We start from the raw sequence: 22,884 nt of genomic DNA, 5'->3' as shown, positions 1-22,884 counted from the left end.
GCTGCTTAAAAAGCTGGCACAAAATGACAGAAAGAAGGGAAAAGAAAATGTTTCCTCAAAGCCTTCTCCCGGTCTTTCAGGCTCTTTTGGGGACATTAAGTGAAACCTTTTGACTCAGGGATAGTTGCAATTTAGATTTTTTATTTATTTATTTTTTTTTTTTTGTCAAAAGCTGATAAATATACTGTTGATCCAGCACAACATGTAATGGCTTGGGGTTTAGCACCATCACTTCTCACAACCAGGAAAAAAACATTTCCTTGATCAAAATCCTGTCCAGGATATTTCTGTGTGGAGTTTAAATTTTTTCAATGAATATTCTGGCTTTCTTCAGCGTTCAAAAATGCATGCATTGTCATTGGAGGAAAAGAACTCAACTGCACCAGAGGACAGAAGAAAGGTGGAAACTGAATCCTAGAATGCACAATATTAACCAATTTTTAACCCATTGTACTGTCCACTTTATGTCGTGCCGATCAAAATTTCCCACTTGTGGACTAATAAAGGATTGTCTTATCATATGATAAATTGTGTCCAGCCTTAAGTTATATATACTGAAAGACATCCATTTTAGAAATACGAAAACAGTTGAATCACAACTCAATGCATATATTTATGCTTTATCAAGCATTTACTTTTCATGCACAAATTTAAACAAATTAAATAACCTTCGTTTGCTCCATTCAGTGGTATAGATCTTGGATAAATGAGAAGAAATCAGATGTTTCAACCTTTCCTATTAAATGATAAGGAAACCCATCAGCTCACAAGCCTGTATGGACATAGATGAATACAATATAGTCAATTTCTCCTTTCTGCACTGCTCTCTGTCAAAGAATGTCAATAGATGAAGGTTATATAGATGGGATTCTAATGAACTGGGGACCAAATTGATCTGTTTTGCATCTGTGGTGGGTCATTTCTTTTTCAAAAAGATAAAAGCACACTAAGTAGATGGCACTTTCATTTCCGGCCGGTGACACTTTGGGAATAATGCATCAAGAAGCTTTGAAATCCTTTATAATTTCCCATTGGGGATTTACTGAGTTTTTAAAAACAAACAAAAGTTGCATTCATGTTGCATTAAACATATTAGAACTTCAGAAATTCAAGGGGTTTGGAATGTTAGAGCAATATGTTTTATACTTATGTTAAATATAATTATAATTAAATATTAAATATAATATAATAACATAATTATGTGATGAGAAACCTAGTGGTCATTTCCTGTAGCAACTGCATAAATTATATCCAGATTGGTTCGCCCCTACAGATCCGGTTAAAATAATTTGTGTGTGAACATTTTCTCCATTATTCAGACTGCACTGAGAGAACCATACAGCAAAAAAGAGGTACACAATGCAATTAAGTTAAAACCAATATATGTATTCAATAAAACATTTATTTCTCTATGAATATGCAAAGAAACAAACTAAAATCATATTTGATGGACTGTTAAGTATTTTGATAAGCAGTTGGGAACTGTGGCTTGAATGTAGACCCAAGGACGCATACTTAGTTTTGAGGTCAACAGCCCTGTTACTCTGTCCGCCTTAATCACTTTTCACATTAGCATGTTGGCACTGCTGGGGATCGATTGCCTGCCCACGCTCGGCATGTGTTCTGGCCTTGCTTCAATTACACTTGATTTGAATCAAAGATAATTTATTTGTTCTACAAGTGGAGGAGAAGCATACCAACCCAGTTTAATCAACGCTGGGAGAAAGAAAAGTTGGTAACCTATCAATCTCTTATTCTGTCCATTGAAGGTTTGTTTATGAGTGTGAAGTCAAATGAGAAAAAAAAAAAAGAAAAAAAATTAAATTAAAAAAAAAAAAAAAAAAAAAAAAAATGCACTGTGTTTCACACGGACTTAAAAGAGGGACGGACAACAAGGAAGAGAGAGCAGAGAAGAAAGCAAGCCAGTCAAAGAGGACGGAAGTTTGGGGGATCAGAGATCCTGGACACTTTGTGCAGAGGAGGACAAATCTGTAAGACGAGCAGAGAGGCAGCCGGTAAGACAAGCTGTAATGTCTATTAAATCAGACTGCAAGGTACCTCCAACAGGGCCTCCAACAGGGCCTCCAGATTTGCCAGCTCATTAACACCCATTGACAGCAACACCTGAACTGAAGAGGTGGATTGTGGTGAAAGAAGTTTGGCATTGATTAATTGATTGATTGATTTTATAATTGCACTGATTCTTGTGTTGTTGAATAGTGGATTTGGATGTTAAGTTTACCTATTAATTAACTTAGCATTATTTAAGAAAGATTTGCAACTGGAAGCTATTTATATTTATAAAATAAATATTTATGACTAATATTGAAAAGTAGATATTTGTATATTTAAATAAATGTAATTGTAAATATTTATTCGAAATGTATTTTAAAGTTAAAGAACTTAAGTTTAGTTACTTGTTCATTTAACTTTGATTACTTTGTGGGTTTGATTCACAGTGGTTTGCTTTGTATTGTTTATATAGATTACCATTTCCTTTGTAGTTTAAGTGAAATTAATTTAAGTAAATTAACTTATGGTTTAGTAATTGTTTGTTTATTTTTCTTCTTTTTGGGCTTGTTTAAAGGTTTTTACCTGCTTCTGGACCAATTTGCACATGTCCTGTCATTCACCAAATAAATGGAGGATAAAAGAAGGAAAACTGCGTGGTCCTTTGAGTAAATACCCTGTTTATAAAAGTCTGCATGACTTTGTCCATCCCTTTTTCAAGTGGGGAAGCTGCACAGATTAAAAAAGAACTTGACAGTAAAAACCGGCATAAACTGCTGAAGAAAAAATAAATAAGCTAATTGAAGGATCTTGCTAAAGAGAAGACAGTGCTGACATCATTTGTTTCCCTGATCTGTGAACAACTGAGACTGATTCAAAAGATGGCAGAACCAGCTGATGGAAAGTCTGTTGAAGAACTAAAGATGGAGAGAACGACAGCAAAGAGGTCGTTGACTCGATTGATCAATAACATAACTCGGATGCATGAAGATATGACTGAAGAGGAATTGAAGGACAGTTTCCACAAGCTCAACATAGAGGCTGGAAAAGTAATGGCAGCAAATGATGATCTGGAAGCAAGTCTCATCGCAGAAGTGGAATCCAGATTGGGTGAAGATGACAAAGCCGCAGTGACTGAACAGCAGAAATCTGATCTGGAAAAGACTGCAAAGGAATGTGAAGCAAAAGTAAGAGAAGTCAAATGCTTAATCCAGGAAACCCTGTGGAGAACCTTTGGAAGGACTGAACTGTTAATTGCACTTCAAGCAGCAGAATCAGAATGTGAACATGCCGCCACTATCAGACCAGGAGTGGAAAAGGAGGCATACGACTTCACGCTCAACCACCTGAAGGAACTCTTAAAGGTTGCAAAAGAAGCTCATTCTCACTGGAAAAGATGGATCCCTCATGGCAGACGGGATGAAATCCAAGATCGGCTGGGAGGATTGGAACTTAGGGTCCCCAAGCTGGTTTCCAGGACAGCAGAGTTCATTCATGCAAAGCTAAAAGAAGATGAAGGAAAAGAGGAGCAAATTGCAATGTCCCGAAATTATTCCTTACCAACCATCAAGCTAAAACCAACATCGCTCCCAAAGTTTCTTGGGAACAAACGTGACTTTTACAGATGGAATAGGGACTGGGAAGCACTTCAAAAACAAGGAGAACCAACCGGTTCAAAGGAGGTGAAAAAAGCACAGCTATTGGACAGTCTAGATGAGAAAATCACAAAAGACCTCCGCTTAATCTCCTATGGCACTCCAGAAGATATTTTTCAAATCCTTGAAAACCGCTATGGAAATCAGACAGCTATTGCAATTGAAATTGTGGAAGAGCTACAGAAGATTCCTGCAGTTAGAGGTCACCAGCCAAGAAGAATCGTGGAGTTGATTCAAGCTGTTGAAAAAGCTCTTAAGGATTTAAGTGACCTTGGAAACACCGGCGCCATTAAAAACCCTCTGGTGACAAAGTCAATTGAAATGAAGCTTCCTGAAGTTTTAAAGAAGGAGTGGCTCGTTTATGCAGCTGATAAAAGGAATGCTGTGGTACCAGAGAATCGGTTTGATCACCTCCTTGCATTTCTGAAAGATCAAGAAAATATTTATGAGCAACTAGAGCAACTGAGAGAGGAGGATTCAAGTAGACGAGAGACCCGAATGGAGCAAAGACACGCCAGAACCAAGTCAGTCAAAGCAGTTGATGACTTTGCAAGTTGTGTTGTCTGTGGCGATGGAAAACACAGGAAAAGACTCTACTTTTGCAAACAGTTCAGAACATTAACATTAAATGAGAAAAGAGCTGCGGTTAAGAAGGTAGGAGCATGCAGTAAGTGTTTGGAAATACATGAGGACAAATCATACTGCAAACCTGGGTTTTGTGCAAGAATCAAAGCTGCAGGAGTGGAGATGATCCACATCACTACTATTTATGCCCAAGTGCTGAAGCCAAGAAAAGCAGCACAGCCCAGAGGAGGAACCGAATGGGGCCAGAAGAAGACAAAAGTAGCAGAAAGTATACTGAGGATCAAGAAGATTTTCTTAAGAAATTGTCTCCCGAGTTGGCCAAACATTGCAGAGATGTATTTTCAAATACTGCCTCTAGGGTTTTTAATACAACTAAGAATCAGTTAAATCTCCTGATGGATAGTGGAGTGCAGGAACTACCAGTGTTGATGATGCTTCTTGAAGTTACTGCAAATGCTGGACAAAAGATCGGCACATTAATTGATTTAGCGTCTGATACAAATTACATAACTCACAAGGCTGCAAGCAGATTAAATCTCAAAAGTGAGGAGATCACGCTCATTGTCCATGGAGTTGGAGGGATGAAAGTTTGTGTGGAGACAAAACGTTACCTCTTAAAGATTCGTGTGAAAACCTCCAAAGGCACCCTTAAACCTTACCAGCTTGTTTGTTATGGACTTGACAGCATTGCAGACATTCATAAGCATGTGAAGGCAAAGCAGCTGCAAAGATTTTTTCCAGATGTACCGCTGGATGAACTTGTAAGACCCAGAGAAATAAGCTTACTTATAAGCCACAGAGAAGGTCAGTTGGCACCACAGAGAATTAGAGTTGTGGGGAACCTTGTACTGTGGGATGGGCCCTTAGGAAAGGTGGTTGGAGGAACTCACCCCGAACTGTTTGAGGAACTTGCCATGAAAGCTCATGCAACCAAAACACATTTTGCAAGGTCAATGAGGACAGCTGCTGTGAGATATGAAGAAGTCATTCATGAAATCCCACAGCATCCGCCATTAGATCATCAGGTCTCCATCCAAGTTAAGGCATCAAAGACTGCAACTACAAGCCAAGATTTCTTGGAGTGGTGGAAATGGGACAGTATTGGCACAGCTTGTGAACCCAAGTGTGGAGGTTGTCGGTGTGGCAACTGTCAGCCAGGAGGAAAGGCGATGACGCTCGCTGAAGAAAGGGAGCTTGAGGTAGTGAAGGAAGGCCTCACCTACAGTGGAGGAGACAGCCACACAGACAAACCTCACTGGCACGCTAGATACCCATGGTTAGAAGATCCAGCATCCCTGCCAGACAACAGAAATGCAGTCGAAGCTACATTCTTTAGAACAGAGAAACAACTGGCTAAAGAACCTGACTGGAAAGCTGCTTATACTGAACAAGTGCATGACATGCTTCAGCGTGGAGCTGCGATTAAATTGTCTGAAGAAGCAATCAAGAAATGGAATGGCCCAGTGTGGTATGTAAGCCATCTAATTGCTCCAAATCCGCACTCGGTGACAACTCCTGTAAGACTTGTGTGGAACAGCAGTCAGAAATTTAAAGGAGTAAGTATGAATGACTTGCTGATGAAAGGCCCAGATGTCCTAAACCCGATCCGTGCTGTCCTATTAAGGTTCCGAGAGGGAGCTTATGCTGCATTAGGAGATATAAAGAAAATGTATAACTCTGTTTGGCTGGAAGAAAGAGAAGTTCACCTGCACAGATTTATTTGGCGTGATTCTGAGGATGAGAAAGTTGGAGATTATGCAGTTACAAGAGTGAACATTGGAGATAAACCTGCAGGATGCATTGCACAGGTGGCGATGCGAGAAACTGCAAGTTTACCCTCATTTATTCATCTTAAAGAAGAGAGGGAAGTCCTTCAGAATAATAGCTACGTTGATGACATTCTAACGTCCCACAATGACCCAGTCAGGTTAAAGGAAATCACAGAAAATGTGGAGCGCATTCTCAAAGCTGGAGGTTTCAAACTCAAACCATGGGTGTTTTCTGGGCAAAGTGGGAGGAACAACAAGCAGGATGAAGTGAAGGTAAAGACCATGGTTCTACCAAACCAAATGCAGGATGAGGACAATAAAGCACTCGGCCTGGGGTACATTGTGGAGGAGGACAAACTTCATGTCATGGTCAGCATAAATTTTTCAAAGAGGAAAAAGAAGATGCGACTTGGGCAAGACCTTCAGTTGGACCAAATCAGAAGTCAAACACCAAACCCTTTGACAAGGCGAGAGCTTCTCAGTCAGGTGTCTGGTCTATACGATCCAGTTGGCTTGGTAACTCCTGCAAAACAGAAAGGGGCAATCCTAGTGCGGAAAGCTTTCCAAGAGGCAAAGAACGTGAGTAACCAGGTCAAAGACACCTGGGATTTAGCACTCTCCAGTGACCTTAGAGAAGATGCAATCAAGCTCTTTGAAGAGTACACTCAGCTTAGTAAGATCCAGTTTGGCAGAGCATTAACTCCCTTGCATAACAGCAGTGACCCTTTAGCAATTACGTTTTCAGATGGAAGTGAATATTCTTATGGAGCCGTGTTGTATCTGAGGTGGGGTTCAGCTCAAGATCCAATCATTAGACTGGTGGAATCCAAAGCTAAGCTTACTCCATTGGAACAAAAAGGTGAGGCTGTTAAAGCAGACATATGTGGAGCTGTGTTTGCATCACGTTTAAAAAAGTACTTTGAAATGCACAGCCAAATCAAAGTTGAGAAGTGGTATCACCTTATTGATAGCCAAACAGTTCTTGGAGCAATTCAAAGAGAAAGCTATGGTTTTCAATCATTCTTTGCAAATAGGATTGGAGAGATCCAGAGCAACACAAGAATCCAAGATTGGTGGTGGATTCCTGGGAATCAAAACATTGCTGACATCATTACCCGAGGAGCCAGCCCTCAAGATCTTGGTATTGATTCTAAGTGGCAACAAGGCCCAGCATTTCTAAAATCTCCAGTTGAAAAGTGGCCAATTAAATCATCTAAACAACTTGCTATCGATGCAAAAGGAAGCATCACCAAGTTGCAAAAGAAGGCATTCATTGCTGTAACCACAAGGACTAGGATAAAGGAATCAGAGCTCAAACAAGAATTACCTCAAAATCAAACGGAGGCCTTGGCAAAGAAGCAGCGGCCATCTGTGTCCATACAGAACCTGGTGGATGTTTGTCGCTTTAGTAGTTTAACACGACTGGTCAAGACAGTTGCCTGGGTTTGGAGAGCGGCAAAGAGATTCATTAGAAAAAATCAAGCTGCAGTTAAACCAAAGTGGGAGGCAGTCTGCTCAACAGGGGTAATTTCTGTGAGAGAACGAGAAGATGCTCTCAGGGACATTTTTCTTGCTGCTCAGATGAGTGCCAACTTTCCCAGAACAACCATAGATAGGTTGGTGGTTTATCAAGAGGAAAGGTCTGGATTATTAGTCTGTGGCGGCAGAGTACAGATCTTTAGAGAGGACAGAGCTGCAGTTCCCATCATACCCCATGATGCCTGGGTGTCAACACTGTTGGGCCGAGAAGCTCATAATGCTGCACATGATGGCGTTGCTGGAACCCTACTGAGGATGAGGAAAAAAGCCTGGGTTGTCAAAGGAAGGAGGATAGCCCAAAAGATTGTTGACAGCTGTATGGTCTGCAGGAGAGCTCGGGCTCTGAAGTGTCAGCAGGTGATGGGCGATTTGCCACCTGAGAGGGCTGAGCCTGCTCCTCCTTTTAAGTTCACCTCAGTCGATCTCTTCGGGCCTTATCATGTCAGAGATGACGTGAAAAAAAGGGTGACAATTAAGGTCTGGGGAGTCGTCTTCTGTTGTATGGCCAGTAGAGCAATTCACACCGAATTGGCAAGCTCGCTTTCCACCGAAAGTTTCCTGATGGCTTATCAGAGATTTACTGCAATCCGAGGTCATCCACAGAAAATCTGGTCTGATGCAGGCACCAATTTTATTGGAGCAAAACCAGTTTTGGACGAGATGTACAAGTATCTGGGTACCCAAAATATATCAAGTTTGGAAGAAACTGCTGCAAAGAACGGGACTGAGTGGGTGTGGAAGATCCTTCCCGCAGACTCGCCTCATAGAAACGGAGCTGCTGAAGCTGCTGTTGGAATTGTGAAAAGAGCTTTCCAGAGTCTTGGTCAAGAATTTGCACTAACGTTCAGTGAATTTCACACAACTCTATATAACGCTGCCAATCTTGCAAATGAGCGCCCAATCGATGCCAGAATACAGAGTCGAGAGGATTGTATTCAGTACATCACACCTAACAGTCTTTTGCTCGGACGGGCATCTCAGAGTAGTGATGTGAAAATGTTTGATTTTTCCAGCTATTCATTCAAACGACTTGGAGCTATGCAAAATGAGGTTACTAAGTTCTGGAACAGTTGGAGGCAGCTGACTGGTCCCAACCTTTTTGTGAGGAGTAAATGGCACACTTCCCACAGGAATGTTGCTGTTGGGGACATTGTCTGGTTGTGTGACCAAAATGCACTTAGAGGACAGTTTATGCTGGGCAAAGTTGTAAGTGCTAATCCCGACAAGAAGGGTGTTGTGAGGGACGTAAATGTCCAGGTTGTCCCAAGTTGTTGCACTCCTATAACAAAACATGTCAAGCAAAGATCAGTGCATCCACCAAAGAAGGATAAAATTAACACCACCATTCTTCACAGGGATGTTAGGAGGCTCATCGTCTTAATACCTGTGGAGGAACAAACAGAAAGTCAAACCACAGAGGAATAAGACTCCAGATGTACCCAAAGGCACCAGAACTGCGATCTTCCCAGTGTTTCATGGAAAGATCGAGTGGGAGGTGTGAAGTCAAATGAGAAAAAAAAAAGAAAAAAAATTAAATAAAAAAAAAAAAAAAAAAAAAAAAAAAAAAAAATGCACTGTGTTTCACACGGACTTAAAAGAGGGACGGACAACAAGGAAGAGAGAGCAGAGAAGAAAGCAAGCCAGTCAAAGAGGACGGAAGTTTGGGGGATCAGAGATCCTGGACACTTTGTGCAGAGGAGGACAAATCTGTAAGACGAGCAGAGAGGCAGCCGGTAAGACAAGCTGTAATGTCTATTAAATCAGACTGCAAGGTACCTCCAACAGGGCCTCCAACAGGGCCTCCAGATTTGCCAGCTCATTAACACCCATTGACAGCAACACCTGAACTGAAGAGGTGGATTGTGGTGAAAGAAGTTTGGCATTGATTAATTGATTGATTGATTTTATAATTGCACTGATTCTTGTGTTGTTGAATAGTGGATTTGGATGTTAAGTTTACCTATTAATTAACTTAGCATTATTTAAGAAAGATTTGCAACTGGAAGCTATTTATATTTATAAAATAAATATTTATGACTAATATTGAAAAGTAGATATTTGTATATTTAAATAAATGTAATTGTAAATATTTATTCGAAATGTATTTTAAAGTTAAAGAACTTAAGTTTAGTTACTTGTTCATTTAACTTTGATTACTTTGTGGGTTTGATTCACAGTGGTTTGCTTTGTATTGTTTATATAGATTACCATTTCCTTTGTAGTTTAAGTGAAATTAATTTAAGTAAATTAACTTATGGTTTAGTAATTGTTTGTTTATTTTTCTTCTTTTTGGGCTTGTTTAAAGGTTTTTACCTGCTTCTGGACCAATTTGCACATGTCCTGTCATTCACCAAATAAATGGAGGATAAAAGAAGGAAAACTGCGTGGTCCTTTGAGTAAATACCCTGTTTATAAAAGTCTGCATGACTTTGTCCATCCCTTTTTCAAGTGGGGAAGCTGCACAGATTAAAAAAGAACTTGACAATGAGTTTCATAGCACACCAGTCACAGAAAACCCTCTGTCATATGTTTTTTTTTTCATAAACATGTCTACTGATTCCCTAAAGCTTCTTAAATCTGATTTATACTTTATAACACTGTAGTCTGTCTTCCAAACGTGGTCACAAAGTAATCATGTCCCTTTAAACATTTGCAAACGAACATATGAATTACATGATACTATATTTATTTCAACATTATTATTATCTTTTTGGCTTGTTTGTATGTTTAAAACAGAGTCAGTAAAAAAATTGAAATGCAAAAAAAAAAATTGTTTCACTTCTTTCACTTGATCATGAGTTTTGGGTTTAGTCCAGCTTTTGTGTATTTTCATATTTTTTTAATTTGTCTCTCTTTTAGCCTTCTTTATTTTGTATATTTTGTGCATACTTTTATGTCTTATCTGTGACAGTGTGCAAGTATGATGTCAGATCGAGTGTTGCACCTCTCCGTGTCGATAAAGGTGAGAGTAGCTTGGACCTCACAGACAAGCACACACCTTCGTTCTATTTTTGTCAGTGGAGCCACAGCTTTTAACTAAATTTTAATGATCGTCTTTTAGGGGGCATTAATGTGATAGTTTGACATTGTCTACTCAGAAGGGAAGTAGATGAAAAGAAAGAATAAAATCATCTATGGAAAACAAATGTCCCCACACTGTATCTCTTGCAAACAAGTATTGTTTTTGTTCTTCTTCTACTTGTGATCTGATTCAGTTTTTTTTTTTTTTTTTTTCTGCTGTGCACTGGTACCGCTCTTTGCTTGAAAGTATCGTCACATCTGTGGGGATTCATGGTCACAAAATTCTGTTAGGGGACCGAGTGGGCAAGGAAAGATGATGAAATCTACTTCACACAGGCTTTGTGGTGAAGTAGATGATGAAGGGGACTGAAAGATGGTTATGTATCTTGTCTCTTCTACCATACCGTATGATATCGGTTTACATAGCACTCTAAAAAGCACACATGGTTGGCTAAAGTGCTGCACATCAAGTAAGACAATACACAGAGATAAAACAATTGAAAAAAAAAACACACCAAAAACACTGAGACCGCACAATAAAAACAAATAATAAATGTGTGTTTTTAAGACAGATTTAAAAAAAAAAACATGCGCTGAGGGAACTTGTCTTATGTTCAGTCAGACCGTTCCAGAGCTTTGAGGACAAAACAGCAACCACTTGATCATCTCTCAATCTCCTCTGTGATTTAGGACCCAGCATAAGCATCTGCTCTGTTGATGGGAGGGAACAAGATGGGGCACAGGAGTGCAGCAGGCTGGACAAATATGCTGGCAGAAGGCCATTAAGAGACTTGAGGGGGAAAATAACTTTAAAATTAATCCTAGCATAAATGGGCAGCCAGGGCAAGAGGCTAACACCAGACTGATATGTTCTGATTTCTTTGTACCTGCTAAAAATTCATACTGCCACATTTTGGAGAAAGACGTGCCAGTCCCTTGTCTAATTCCTGCTAAAAGAGATTTATAATGGCTTGCTGGCTGATTCCTGAGCTTTAATCTTAGAGATATCTAAGATCAAAGGTGTTGATTTTACCAGGGTTAACGTGTTTATGAAATCTAAGAGCGGAATCTGTTTTAAAACCTACTAGCACAAATAGCGCCCTACGACAGAAATGCTGGTGCACACACTGGCAGCAGCGATTATGTCCTGTCATTTTGGTTGGCTACGCTCATTCGCAGTTTTGTAGCTTTCAGTTTGTGGCAGGATAGGTATTCCCCAAGCAGGCAGAGCAGCAGGACGGATTCTAAAATCAAGTTTCTTTTTACAGGCAAATGCATGGCTGAATGTAAACACAGAGAAAATACAGTTTTAATAGCCAAAAATTACCTATATATTCAAAATATGCCTAAAAGTAACTTATCAGTGAAACTTTAAAGGAGCATTAACTAAAATGTCATTATTTTAGATAGAAAGAACTAAAAAAATGTTTTGTGAAGAACTAAAGCTATCTTTTTAGATGGGCTATAGTTGAACATCACACACCATGTTCTCCATTTCCTTGTTTACATTGCAGGGCCGGCCATGCGTGCACATACGTGCACATATGCACGTGAACAGCTGCCACTCAGGGCTTACCCGCTCCCTGCCCATAAAATGCCATTGCCAGGCACAAAATGGCGGCGAGCACGCCCATCGGATCAAACTTTTTATGAGGTACATACTTCTTCACTAGACGTGTCCTCTAAAAGGTCATGTTGTTTTGCTGTGTATTTATCATTTGCAAATGAGCCGATGGGTGACAAAGGGAAATGGGTGCCAAGTGCTAGAGCGAGTTAGAGAAAGGCGTGGCTTGATACACGTCTTGTTAAATGAGCTTATTTCTCATTTAAATTAGTGTGGTGTATTGGGAAAGGACATCCTCAATGCCTTCTGCTTCTGCTGCTAACTTGATATACATGGCCAACTGTATAAAAAAACTAGAACTGAATCAAGAAAAAAAAAAGTTGAAAAGAGACTTTTTCTATTTTTTAACATCACAATTAAAATGTTAATGTATTTTATTGTGTTCTTATTTTATAGATCAACATATCTAGCACAGACTTGTGAACTGGAAGGGGGGGTCTAAATAGTGTGGCAGGCATGTGTACTCATTCCATGTATGTCAATCAGGCATGGAACCAAATTCTGCTGGAATTAGTCTTTTAGAGTATGTCTCTAGCTTAGTGTCTGGGAATATCTGTGTTTAAGGCTTGCCACAGGTTCCCAATTGGATTTTGGTTAGTAATTTGATTGGCCATTCTAGCTCATGAATATGCTTTGATCAAAACGAATTGTAGCTGAATATATAATGTCTTTCTGTTGGAAGGTGAAGAATCTCTGCCCAATCTCTTCTGTCGTCATTAACTACTTCCAGCATGCTCTCTATTTTGTACATATCTTTGATATTCCCTATGGCTTGAGCTTAACTTCAAACTAGACTTATGGCTTTCTTCTTGCAGCTCTTCCATAAAAGCTAGATGTGTCGACTGCATGGCTAATAGTTGCCATGCCAAAGGATTCTCCAACCTGAACTTAGGATCCTCCAGAGTTACCTTGAACCTTTAGGCTTCTTGACTGGTTATTGCTCCTCTTTTCCAAACAGTCAGTTTAAGTGAAAGATACATTTGTACTTGTTCCATACCCTTTTTTTCCAATAATGGACTGTACAGAGCTCTCTGAGAAGTTTAATGCAAATGATGTTGTCTTATTACATAGACCTATGTGAGACTTCTGCATTACTTTAACCCTGAACTTATGTGTTTATTGGTCCTTTGAAATGTTGTTTGCAAATCAATGTTCCCTAACAAACCTCTAAAGCTGTCACAGAACCCACATACTCATATTGCAATACAAACAGTTGGTCTCATTTACTAAAGAGGTGAATTCTGTTGGTAATTAGTTGCAGTGTCTGGTTTTAATCAGGTTTTGTCAGAACAAAGGGGAATGAAAACAAATACATGGCACTATTTTCATATTTGTATCGTAAAATATCTTGTAACCCATGTATCCTAGTCCTTTAAATTCACTGTTATATATGTTGTAATATTTTGTATTGACATGCTACATAATAACTCGATTAGGTGCATTAATCTGTGTGCTTGTAAGAAGGTACAATGCAAAATACATTTTTTACAAGCTTTGAAGTGGTGACATTTCGCTCAAACCCAACAGTAATAACTGAGAAACCACAGGAATGTTGTACATGGGAAATATTTCAAAGAAAGGAATAACACAAACTTGGTCAGACTGGATGGGCACTCTGTCAATTGTTTCTTTCAAGAAGTCTTATAGCATGGCAATACTCAAGTCTTGCAAGTCAGAGCCACATGACCCAGCCACTAGAAGAACACAAATGCCTCATTAAAGAAGTCATTGTTTGCTGGGTTTACTGATTTTTTAAAATTTCTCATTACCTTATAGTGAGACGATGAGAAGCATCTGTCCATCTCACCTATCACTGTGTCTATAGTAAGTTTTTGGGTTTTGTGCTGTTTTAGCATTTCAGTATCTTTAAATTAGGTTTTATTCCTTGTTTTATATCTCAGTCTTTTCTTAGTTGTCCTAGTTATTTTTCCTTACATCGAGTTTTCCCCTGGTCATCCTGTGTTTCTTATATTTATTAGATCAGCCTTGTTTCAGGTCCCTTCTGTACAGTCTTCAGTTTATTCCCTGTGTCTCATTATCTTCAGTTACATTTAGATTATCTTCCTTGTTCCCCTGTTGCTCAATCTCTCGCCCCCTGCTGCCACTCTCTCTCTCTCTCCTCAGTTTTTCCTCCAGCTCTTTCTCCACACCTGCCACCAATTAGTCAATCAACCCCTGCCATTGTTCCAGCTTTCATCCTCCCAGTATTTAAGCTCCTCTTATTTTCCCCCTTGCTGCCGGTTTCTACTGTTTGCGTCCTGTTGCTTTGCACGAGCGTTTCCTCAGGTTGCTTCCAGGCTCTACGGTTTATTTTTGCTCTGGCTCCTGCATCCTCCAGTGTTTCAGTGAGTTTTGATTTCTATAAAATCCACCAATAACCACTCTCTGCCACTCTGTATCTGGGTCCTACACCAACCACTACAAACCATGATATTTCTAAAGGCATCTTTGCTGTTACAAGATTATTGTCCAAGTTTAAATGTTAACTGTTTACTCATCTCTGGGTGGTTCGGGGGTTGTTGGGGCTGTAATCGGGGTGGGTGGTTGGAGTATAGGAATGCCCAGATTGGGGTGGTGCTTGGCCCTGATCTGAGTTGGTGACTTGGGCGGTCAGCGCTCCTGGAGATGGGGATTAGCTCCTGGGTCTAGGGACTAGAAGCCCCTGTGGGTGTATTGGTACATGGTCCCAGGAAGTGTGTGGTGATTGTGTGTCTGTAAAGCTATTGTCGTCTATGGTTATGAGTGTTTGCATGTGAGTGGGCATTAGGGTGGGAACATGTGACTGTGACTACGTGCCTGTGATTATGTGATTGTCTGTTTGTCAGGTTGGGTTTTCGGCTGCCCTCTCTCCTGGAACATCTCAGGTCTCAAGTAGAAACTCAATTCCCCCCTGCAGACTCCCTGCTGGTGGTTGGCACCTTGACCCCCTGGTGCATTGGTGGTTCTTGGTGTCCGAGGCTGGGTACTTGGTGTGTGCTGGCTCACTCATGGTGACTGCGTCACGGGGCCTGAGCTCCCTGGCTCTGTCAGGGCCCTGCTGGGGGTCGGTGTGCCCTTGGGGGCTGGGTCTATGGGCCCATGGCTGTATCTGCTCTGGCATAGCTGACTGCTGGTGGAGCAATAGGCTTTTTGCAGCAGCCCCTTGGAGCTTCTGCAATGTGGCTGCTGGGAGGTTTCCTAGGGCCCTCCTCTGCTCTGCTCTTCTCTGGGATTGTGGATGCAGGTATCCCTGTGTTGGTCTTTCTTGAGCTGCTGTGCTCTGGGGGCCTTTTCAGACACCTGGCGCTCTGGTCTATCTGGTGTCTGCTTCTGCAACCGGGTGGCAGGTCTATGGCATTTCACAACCACTATTGAGCATTTTTCTTATAAACAAATCATACATACACAAGTGTTCTCTAACAAAAACCCACGGGTGCTGGGATCCAGGTGCTTACAAATACGGTTCCATACAGATACACCCCACAGTTAGCTTTGGCTGCCACTAAATACATCTTGAATTAAATAATTAAAACATTTTCAGTGATGTTATCATAGGTATTGGTTAATTGTACCTGTAATACTTTTTGTGTTATTTCTATCACACTTTCTGCAGGTGAGGAAGCAGACTCTGAGGATGTTATATTGAACTCTTGTTTTCCTCTGTTCTATTTGTGTCACCTTTTCTTTCTTTTAAACACTTTGCCTCATCTTCTCTTCCTTTCTTACTCTTTTACCTTTCTGTTTCAGTGTCTATTGAATTTGACATTATCCCAAAATAATATCCAATAAAGATTTTTGCATACATACAAAGTGGAGCATTACAGCAAAAGCAGTTATGCTCCACTGGTGAAAGTATATCAGTTAGGCTCTCTTTGGCACTAAGAAAGCAATTCTTAGTACTACATTGCCAGACAGAACATGTTTAAAAAAAAAAAAACGTATTGCTCACAATAAAATGATTAAATTTGTCCACTTATTTTTAATCCGAGCTTGACATGAATGTATAGTCTCCCCGTCCCCCTTGTCCCTTTGAAAATTCCTACCTGTCCCACCTTCAATGACACAAATAAATGGCTGCACATCACAGCTCAGTCCTTTTTGTGGACTTTGGATGTTGCAGCTCACAACCCTGAATGCGAAACAGTTTACCTCACTTTCCTATGTGTGCGCCAGCCTGCAGGCACTAAGGGAGATAACACTAACTCACATTGATCCTCCATTCCAGCTCTTTTGTTTGCTGATTACAGAGGGGGCTTGTGACCACGGGCTGTTACATTGCAGAGGCCCAATGTCAGGTTTAACTTGGGGCAAGGCATCCTGAATATATTATGTTGAGGGGTTCTGATAAATCACTGAGTGTGGCTAATCCATGATGTTGCTCTCGACTTGAAGGACGCAGAAGGCAAATTGCCTCGAAGGTGACATGAATCATCATTTTACACAGAACTTTGCATGGGTGTTGTCAGATGCCATGGTCTGTTGTCTTGAAGTTACACTGATAAAAAGTGATTGTGCACTTAAAATGTAGCAGAACACAGAACACACAGTCATATGCAAAGCAATATGTGTCATAATCTTTGAGCTCTAGTGAAAGACAGTGTGATATTGCTGGTCTGTGAGACTAGAATATTTTTTGAAACTACACAATTCTTTTGCTGAAAGATGTTATTGCAAAAAAAGTTAGCTTTTTTTGTGAAATCATGTGAGATTTGTGCTGCCTCCCTTAATAAAAATAACACACTTACTCCCTTAAGTGGCCACAACTGCTGCTGCCTGAAGAGAGAAAAACATTTATAATTATGTATTCCAAAATGGTTGACAATTTTGGTTTCCAACACAAAAGCATTGGGGTGGAAATGTCAAACCAAAATAAAGAATAAGGTTTGTTGTAGATGCTTGTGAGAATAGGGGCCAGTTGGTTAACGTAAGGTCTCAGGCACGAGGTGAAGACACTGTCAGATCCTTGAGTTATTCTGGCCTTTTGATGCTGAAAGAGCCTACTCACATCTTCCTCAGAGATCTTAAGTCCTGGTAGGGGATCAGAGTAGAGTAGTTTGATCATAGAGAGCTTTTGTGTCAGTGAGCTATGGACAAGTAGGTGGGATGTGTGAATGGTAACATTTTAAACCTGCAGAAGAAGCTGTTAAAGTTGTTTGCCAAACCTGGATTCTGTTCATGATGGTGGGATTTGGCTCCTGTAGTTAGTGACATTTTTCGGACCATTCCAAAGTGCTGCGGGGGCCTTGGCTGATAAATAGTTTTCTTAGCTTCTCACTGTAGCTTTCCTTTGCGAACGCTGCCTGCAAGATGAATTCTCGTGATATTTGTGCATTCGAAAACGCATAAAAATCCATCGTGTACCACTTCCGCTTTAACTGTATCCAAACCAAAAACGGTCCGGGCCAATCACGTTACAGTATTGAGATTTAAGGCGGGACATACTGGTGCAACGAAAGCAAGAGCAGCTGAGCCCACAGCTGACCCAACACAAACATGGCAGCGCAGGTGGACGCACGCATAGCTGCTATCTCATCTCTTTTTGTAAGAATCCACAATTTCATCTTTGAAAGAAGAACTGCAAGGAGCGCCTAAATGACTGGCTAAAACCAACCTTTGGTAGGTGGGCACTAGGTGTCGCTTTGCCCAATCAACTCAGAGAGTTGAGCTGAAATTCCCTCCTTTCCCCAAACAGATTCAAATGGAGCTGTTCCAGACTGATAATGTGCAGATCTAGAGTGGTCTCCTTCGTCTGTTTGTTCCTGGCCTGCTTGTACGTTGCCTGGTACTTGCTGCTTCTAAGTCTTTTCCTTGGTCCTACACACCCTCCTCAGATTTGTAGTGAATCATGGTTTATTGCTGTGCTTATGTGCGAAAGGTCTCGCTCTGCACACACGTGTCCTCACAAAAAAAAAAAAAAAAATTGTAAGAAGTCACAGCTTCAGTAAGTTTGTTCAGGCCAGTTGCTGAAGGTTCAAAAAGAACTCCAGCCTGTGCAGTCAAAGCAAGCCTGTAACATCTGCTTTGACTGCCCTGTCCACTTGCTAACAGTCCGAAACCGCAGGCTTACATGTTTGTCATTTCTGCCAGTAGGTTGGAATGAGATGAAGCTGACGGTGTTCAGAAAGTCTCAAAGCAGCACCGGTGACAGTGTAATGTGCATCTTTTAAAGCTGTTTAACGGCCATCCGGTGTATCGTGGTGGAACACTTAATATGCTGTCGGCATTTTGGAAGTTCACCGATGAGATTGATGCAGTTAAAGCTCCAAGAACAGCAACGAAAGAGTGTTTTTTTTTTTTGTTTTTTTTTTTCTTCTCCACTTTTCTTGTCAGATTAGCGAGCTGCTTTTCAGCTTCTGAACCCCGGTTAGTGATGGGAGGCAAACATCAGCCAGAATAAAGAATGAGAACTCCCTTGGTGAATAAAACGGTTTACAGTCTTTTAAAAGATAACTACAGATTAAGAGTACCCGTCTTTTGTAAAATAGTGATGCATATACACCGACCTTTGTTTATATAAAAGCTGATTGAATCTTCTTAATTTTTCCCAGAGTGCTCTGCACTGAGGTCCGCTCCAAACAGCTGGAAGGCCGGCATTTGTAGTGTGCAGTCTGGGGTGTGCTCACCATGCCAGGTTTTGGTGAAACAGAGGGCAGTTTGTCCATTTTTTTTTAGCCAGTGTGTAGACGTTAGTTGGGTCGCTCGAGGGCAAAGGTGTGCAGAGTCCATGTTACTGTAGTTTCATGAGTGCACTTCCCCATATCTTTCATCTGCACCGCCAAGCAAGATCTCTGTGAAGTTGGAGTTGATGAAAAATGCTGAAGAAATGCCTAGAGAGAACTCTCTGATGTTTAGACATTCATCTTTAGTGAACGTGAACACAGAATGGCAGAAAGCGGAATAAATACACAAAAACATGCAACGTACAAGAGAGTGAGGCACGGGAGCCATCCACTATGTCATCTTGGGTGTCTGCATTAACAGTGTATGTGCCTTTGTGGTTGTTTAAAGCCCTTATTTTTAACTATGCATCATTTCTTAAAATGGTTCATCAAGCAACTCAGACATTTCAGTATTGTTCTGCATTGCGGTAAGACAGAGAGGTACAGTAAGTGGATGTTTCCCTAATTGAACAAATCTTTTGTAATGGATCAACCAGGTCAAATATTACCGCACCTGCGGGGCGGTAGGCTTGCAGGTGCGGTAAATAATCCTGAAAACAGCGGGCAGACGATTTGTGGTCAAATGCAGACAGGCCAGAATCATAACATCTTTATGTCATCTACATGTGGAAAAGAGTCTGATCTAGATTCATTCTGGCATCACATGCCATTCTATGATCTGACTTAAAGCTTTCTGGTCTTTGCAGAATCGACGCTGCCAGAGCATCTCTATGGATACCAGGTATAATTTTTGCTGATTTCTAGAGAAGGGGTATTTGAGTTCTGATGATGTTGCAGAGTTCCAAGTATTCCACAGTTCCCGTGTGCAACATTGAGCTGTAAAATTCAGTGCAGTCAGTGTTTGTTGTGGATGGACCCTCAATCTGGGCTCAGTGTTTCAATCAATCAGAACCGAAGTAGTTGGGACATCTGGTCTTATATTCAAATAACTTTTGCTCACCACATCTTTTAAGTGACATGGCTGGTCAGTTGAGCTGTAATGTGTCTGTGTGAATCAGCAAATGAGTGAAGAGACGGATTGGTTTTCATTTGTATCCACTGGGCTTTGTACTGCAAATCTTTAAATTATATCATATAGTCCAAACCCTGGCCATTTTTAGTGAGAGGTAGGTACATATGTGCTTTGAAAGCATCAAAGGATTGATGGGGGTCTGGTGACAGTGCATGTTTGATAACTGCTATTTGAGAGATATCCCCCTGGCTGTAGCCATAGCAACCAATAAGTAAAGTCTGTCTATCCTTTCCACTGCTTTTATACAGCCTCACAGAGCTAAACCCTCTTGAATTCGGCTGTGACTGCAAAGCGCTCACCTTTATCTTATCAACAAAGCGTTAATTTAAATAAAATCTCCCATGCAAAATGTTCTTTGGTTTTGAACTGAGTATGCATGATAAATGCACTTCAAATCACTCTTTGTGTCTGTGTGAAGTGTATAAAACAACCTAGGGCCGGTCCCAAATTATCTTCTGTGATCTCCCTATCCCTCGATCACTGCATGCATACACACAAAAGCAACCAGGTTTTTACCCTGTAGCCAAATTCAGTTGTCTTATATTCTCTTCAGGTACATCTATCTAAAGTATCGGAAGAAGAGTAAATTGAAAACTGTCTTCCAAAGTTGTATCTTGACAGTTCTGCACACCCTGCCCAACCCCTCTCTTTTTTTGAATAATTCTTTCCGTGTAAAGTAAAAAATGAAGGAGCTGGCAAGATGCCTAGCTAAAGGAGCAGCGGGAGTCGCAGCAAGACGGCACATACAATGAGGGATTGGGAATTTGTGTTTGAGTCATGAGTCCAGTCTCCTTAGAAAATGTTTGGAAATGTTAAAAGTCAAAAGGAACACATGGGATGAGGCACATAGTGCTTCATGCTGCTACTGTATCAGCACTGTGCATTTAAGCTTATCTACAAAGTACAATACTCACACAGTCAAAGCAAAAGCATTGACAGATTAACGGCCATCAAATCTTGCATGGCTTTACTCCAAAGATGTCCCTGGGGCACAGCTAGAAGTCAGACCTGACACTCACATTTGCATTCTCGCCCGGCCGGCACCACTCCATAACATTGCTGAAAATCTTCTGCAAAGCATTTTCATGACAAAAGAGCTCTTGCACCTTTAAATCATTATGTGATCTCGAAAGGAAATTACAAGTCAGAAAGAAAATACTCAAGTAAAGGTCAAAGCCAAGCACCATGACAGACATTATGGGTGATAAATACAAGCATAAAATTAAATGGCAGCAATAGGGCACACTTAAACGTGGAGCTGAAGGTAGAAAATAAAAATAAAAAAGCCTGAAGGAAAAAATTTAAGATAAAACTTTACAAATCTCATGAGAGATGTGGAGTCATCAACAGAGTAGAAAATAAAAGAACTTTAACTAAAATGTGTAAGAAAAAAAGGAAAAAAAGAGTTGTGAATTGCAAAAGAACAAGTATAAGATCCTTTCATTCACTCTGCAAGGGATAAAAGTAATTTCAGTTTTACAGCTGGGATGACATGTCATCCTGCCTTGTGTTCTTGTTCTTCATAACCACAAACTTCAGTGTATTGTGTTTGATCTTCATCTGATATACCAACAGAAAGTAGTGCATAATTGTGAAGTGAAAGGAAATTACAAAACAAATAAAATCACAAATAAAAATCTACATTCTAATGAAATGTTCTACTGAAATAATGGTTTGCAAAATAGCTTTTTTACTGTAGTTACAGCTGAAATTATTTTGGTGTATGTTTTGTGTAACATTGCACATCCAGATAATGAAAATTTTGACCATTCTTCAAAGAAAAGCTCTCTCCAGCCCCTCCACATGGGAGGGGCTGGAGCTGCTTCTGTGTTTAACAGCCATTTTAGGTTGCTAGTTGGTTTGCAGCCGTGCCATACTGTCTTATTTTGAAGATGATGGACTAACAATGCTCAGGTGAGGCATGCAAGGCTTACGATATTGGTTTATAACCTAACTCAGCATCAAACATCCCCAGAACATTATGCCAGATCTTCGTTGGTGTTCATTGTGCAGTGTGCTCTCTACCGTATTCCAACCAACTGTTGTGGTTTACACAAAACTGTAGTTGCAATTTATTTTATTTAGCGGTAGATTGGTAAAAGGGGTGAATAAAAAAATTATGTTGTATGTCCCTTCCTTTCTTTCCTGCCTTTTTTAACCAATTTCACATAAAATTGCTGCTCTGTGTGGGTCTGACATACTGTACAATAAAATGACTGCTGCCTTTGAGAAATTGTAGAAATGTTCAAGCGGAATACAGAACATTTAAAGGAACAGTAGATATGTACATTTGATTTTGTATTTTCTTCCTGTAAATGAGATTATTAAGCAAACAATTGACTAACATGGAAGAAATCTGACAGGCAAAATTTTTATTTGTATTTACTTATTTACAAAGGGACAATGTATATCAATAAACACAATGAAAATATGCAAGATAATAGTCAGTGCTAATTTCCATCTCTAGTCCCTCAGGAGGCAGAGCCACCCTAAACAAAAAAGTAGATTGCGATAACAAACAACATAATACAGTAAATTACCAATAACAACAAACATTTATCAAGATAAAAATTAATAAATACACCATTACTTCAGACAGTGTAATTAAAAAATATCACTGTCTGTAGTTAAGTTAAAAAAGTAAAATACTTTAATATACAGAATATCCACATGGTGATACCAGTTCATATAATCAGTCAAGTTTTACTTTGTCATTTGAAATCAGTCTTATAAATTGAAACTTAAATCGTTTGAAGTATAGTTTTTTTAATAACCTTTCTTCTTTGTTTCGCTATTATTCACAACAAAATAAAATCCTTGCATACCTGATTAGAAATAGGATTTAGGGTAAAATCTAAATGATACCGAAATGAATAAAGTTCACAAATTTTCAAAGGGGAGATAATCTCAACATGCTTTTGCAGAAAAACCTAAAAAAACAAGTTCAAACATTTTTATTTGCAATACTTCTATGGAAAAAGCACAATGGGCATGCCCTTTTTAACCCCAA

At 40.1% G+C, this 22,884-nt stretch overlaps 1 protein-coding gene and 1 long non-coding RNA gene across 2 annotated transcripts; both read left to right on the top strand.

Annotated features, from left to right (window-relative positions):
• Positions 1–1,832: 1,832 nt before the first annotated feature.
• LOC118564638 lies at positions 1,833–7,199 on the top strand. Its single transcript, XM_036143523.1, has 5 exons — positions 1,833–2,015; positions 2,588–4,508; positions 5,405–5,526; positions 5,875–6,692; positions 7,054–7,199. The coding sequence occupies exons 2-5, from the start codon at positions 2,892–2,894 to the stop codon at positions 7,197–7,199; spliced, it is 2,703 nt and encodes a 900-aa protein (XP_035999416.1). The 5' UTR covers positions 1,833–2,015; positions 2,588–2,891.
• A 1,442-nt stretch (positions 7,200–8,641) lies between these two features.
• LOC118564449 lies at positions 8,642–9,932 on the top strand. Its single transcript, XR_004931856.1, has 2 exons — positions 8,642–9,291; positions 9,864–9,932. It is a non-coding gene; the product is annotated as an uncharacterized LOC118564449 (long non-coding RNA).
• Positions 9,933–22,884: the final 12,952 nt, after the last annotated feature.

Source organism: Fundulus heteroclitus, chromosome 11 (genome assembly GCF_011125445.2).
Source record: "Fundulus heteroclitus isolate FHET01 chromosome 11, MU-UCD_Fhet_4.1, whole genome shotgun sequence".
In the NCBI taxonomy this organism is placed as follows: domain Eukaryota; kingdom Metazoa; phylum Chordata; class Actinopteri; order Cyprinodontiformes; family Fundulidae; genus Fundulus; species Fundulus heteroclitus.
This window is presented reverse-complemented; position numbering and strand designations above follow the sequence as displayed.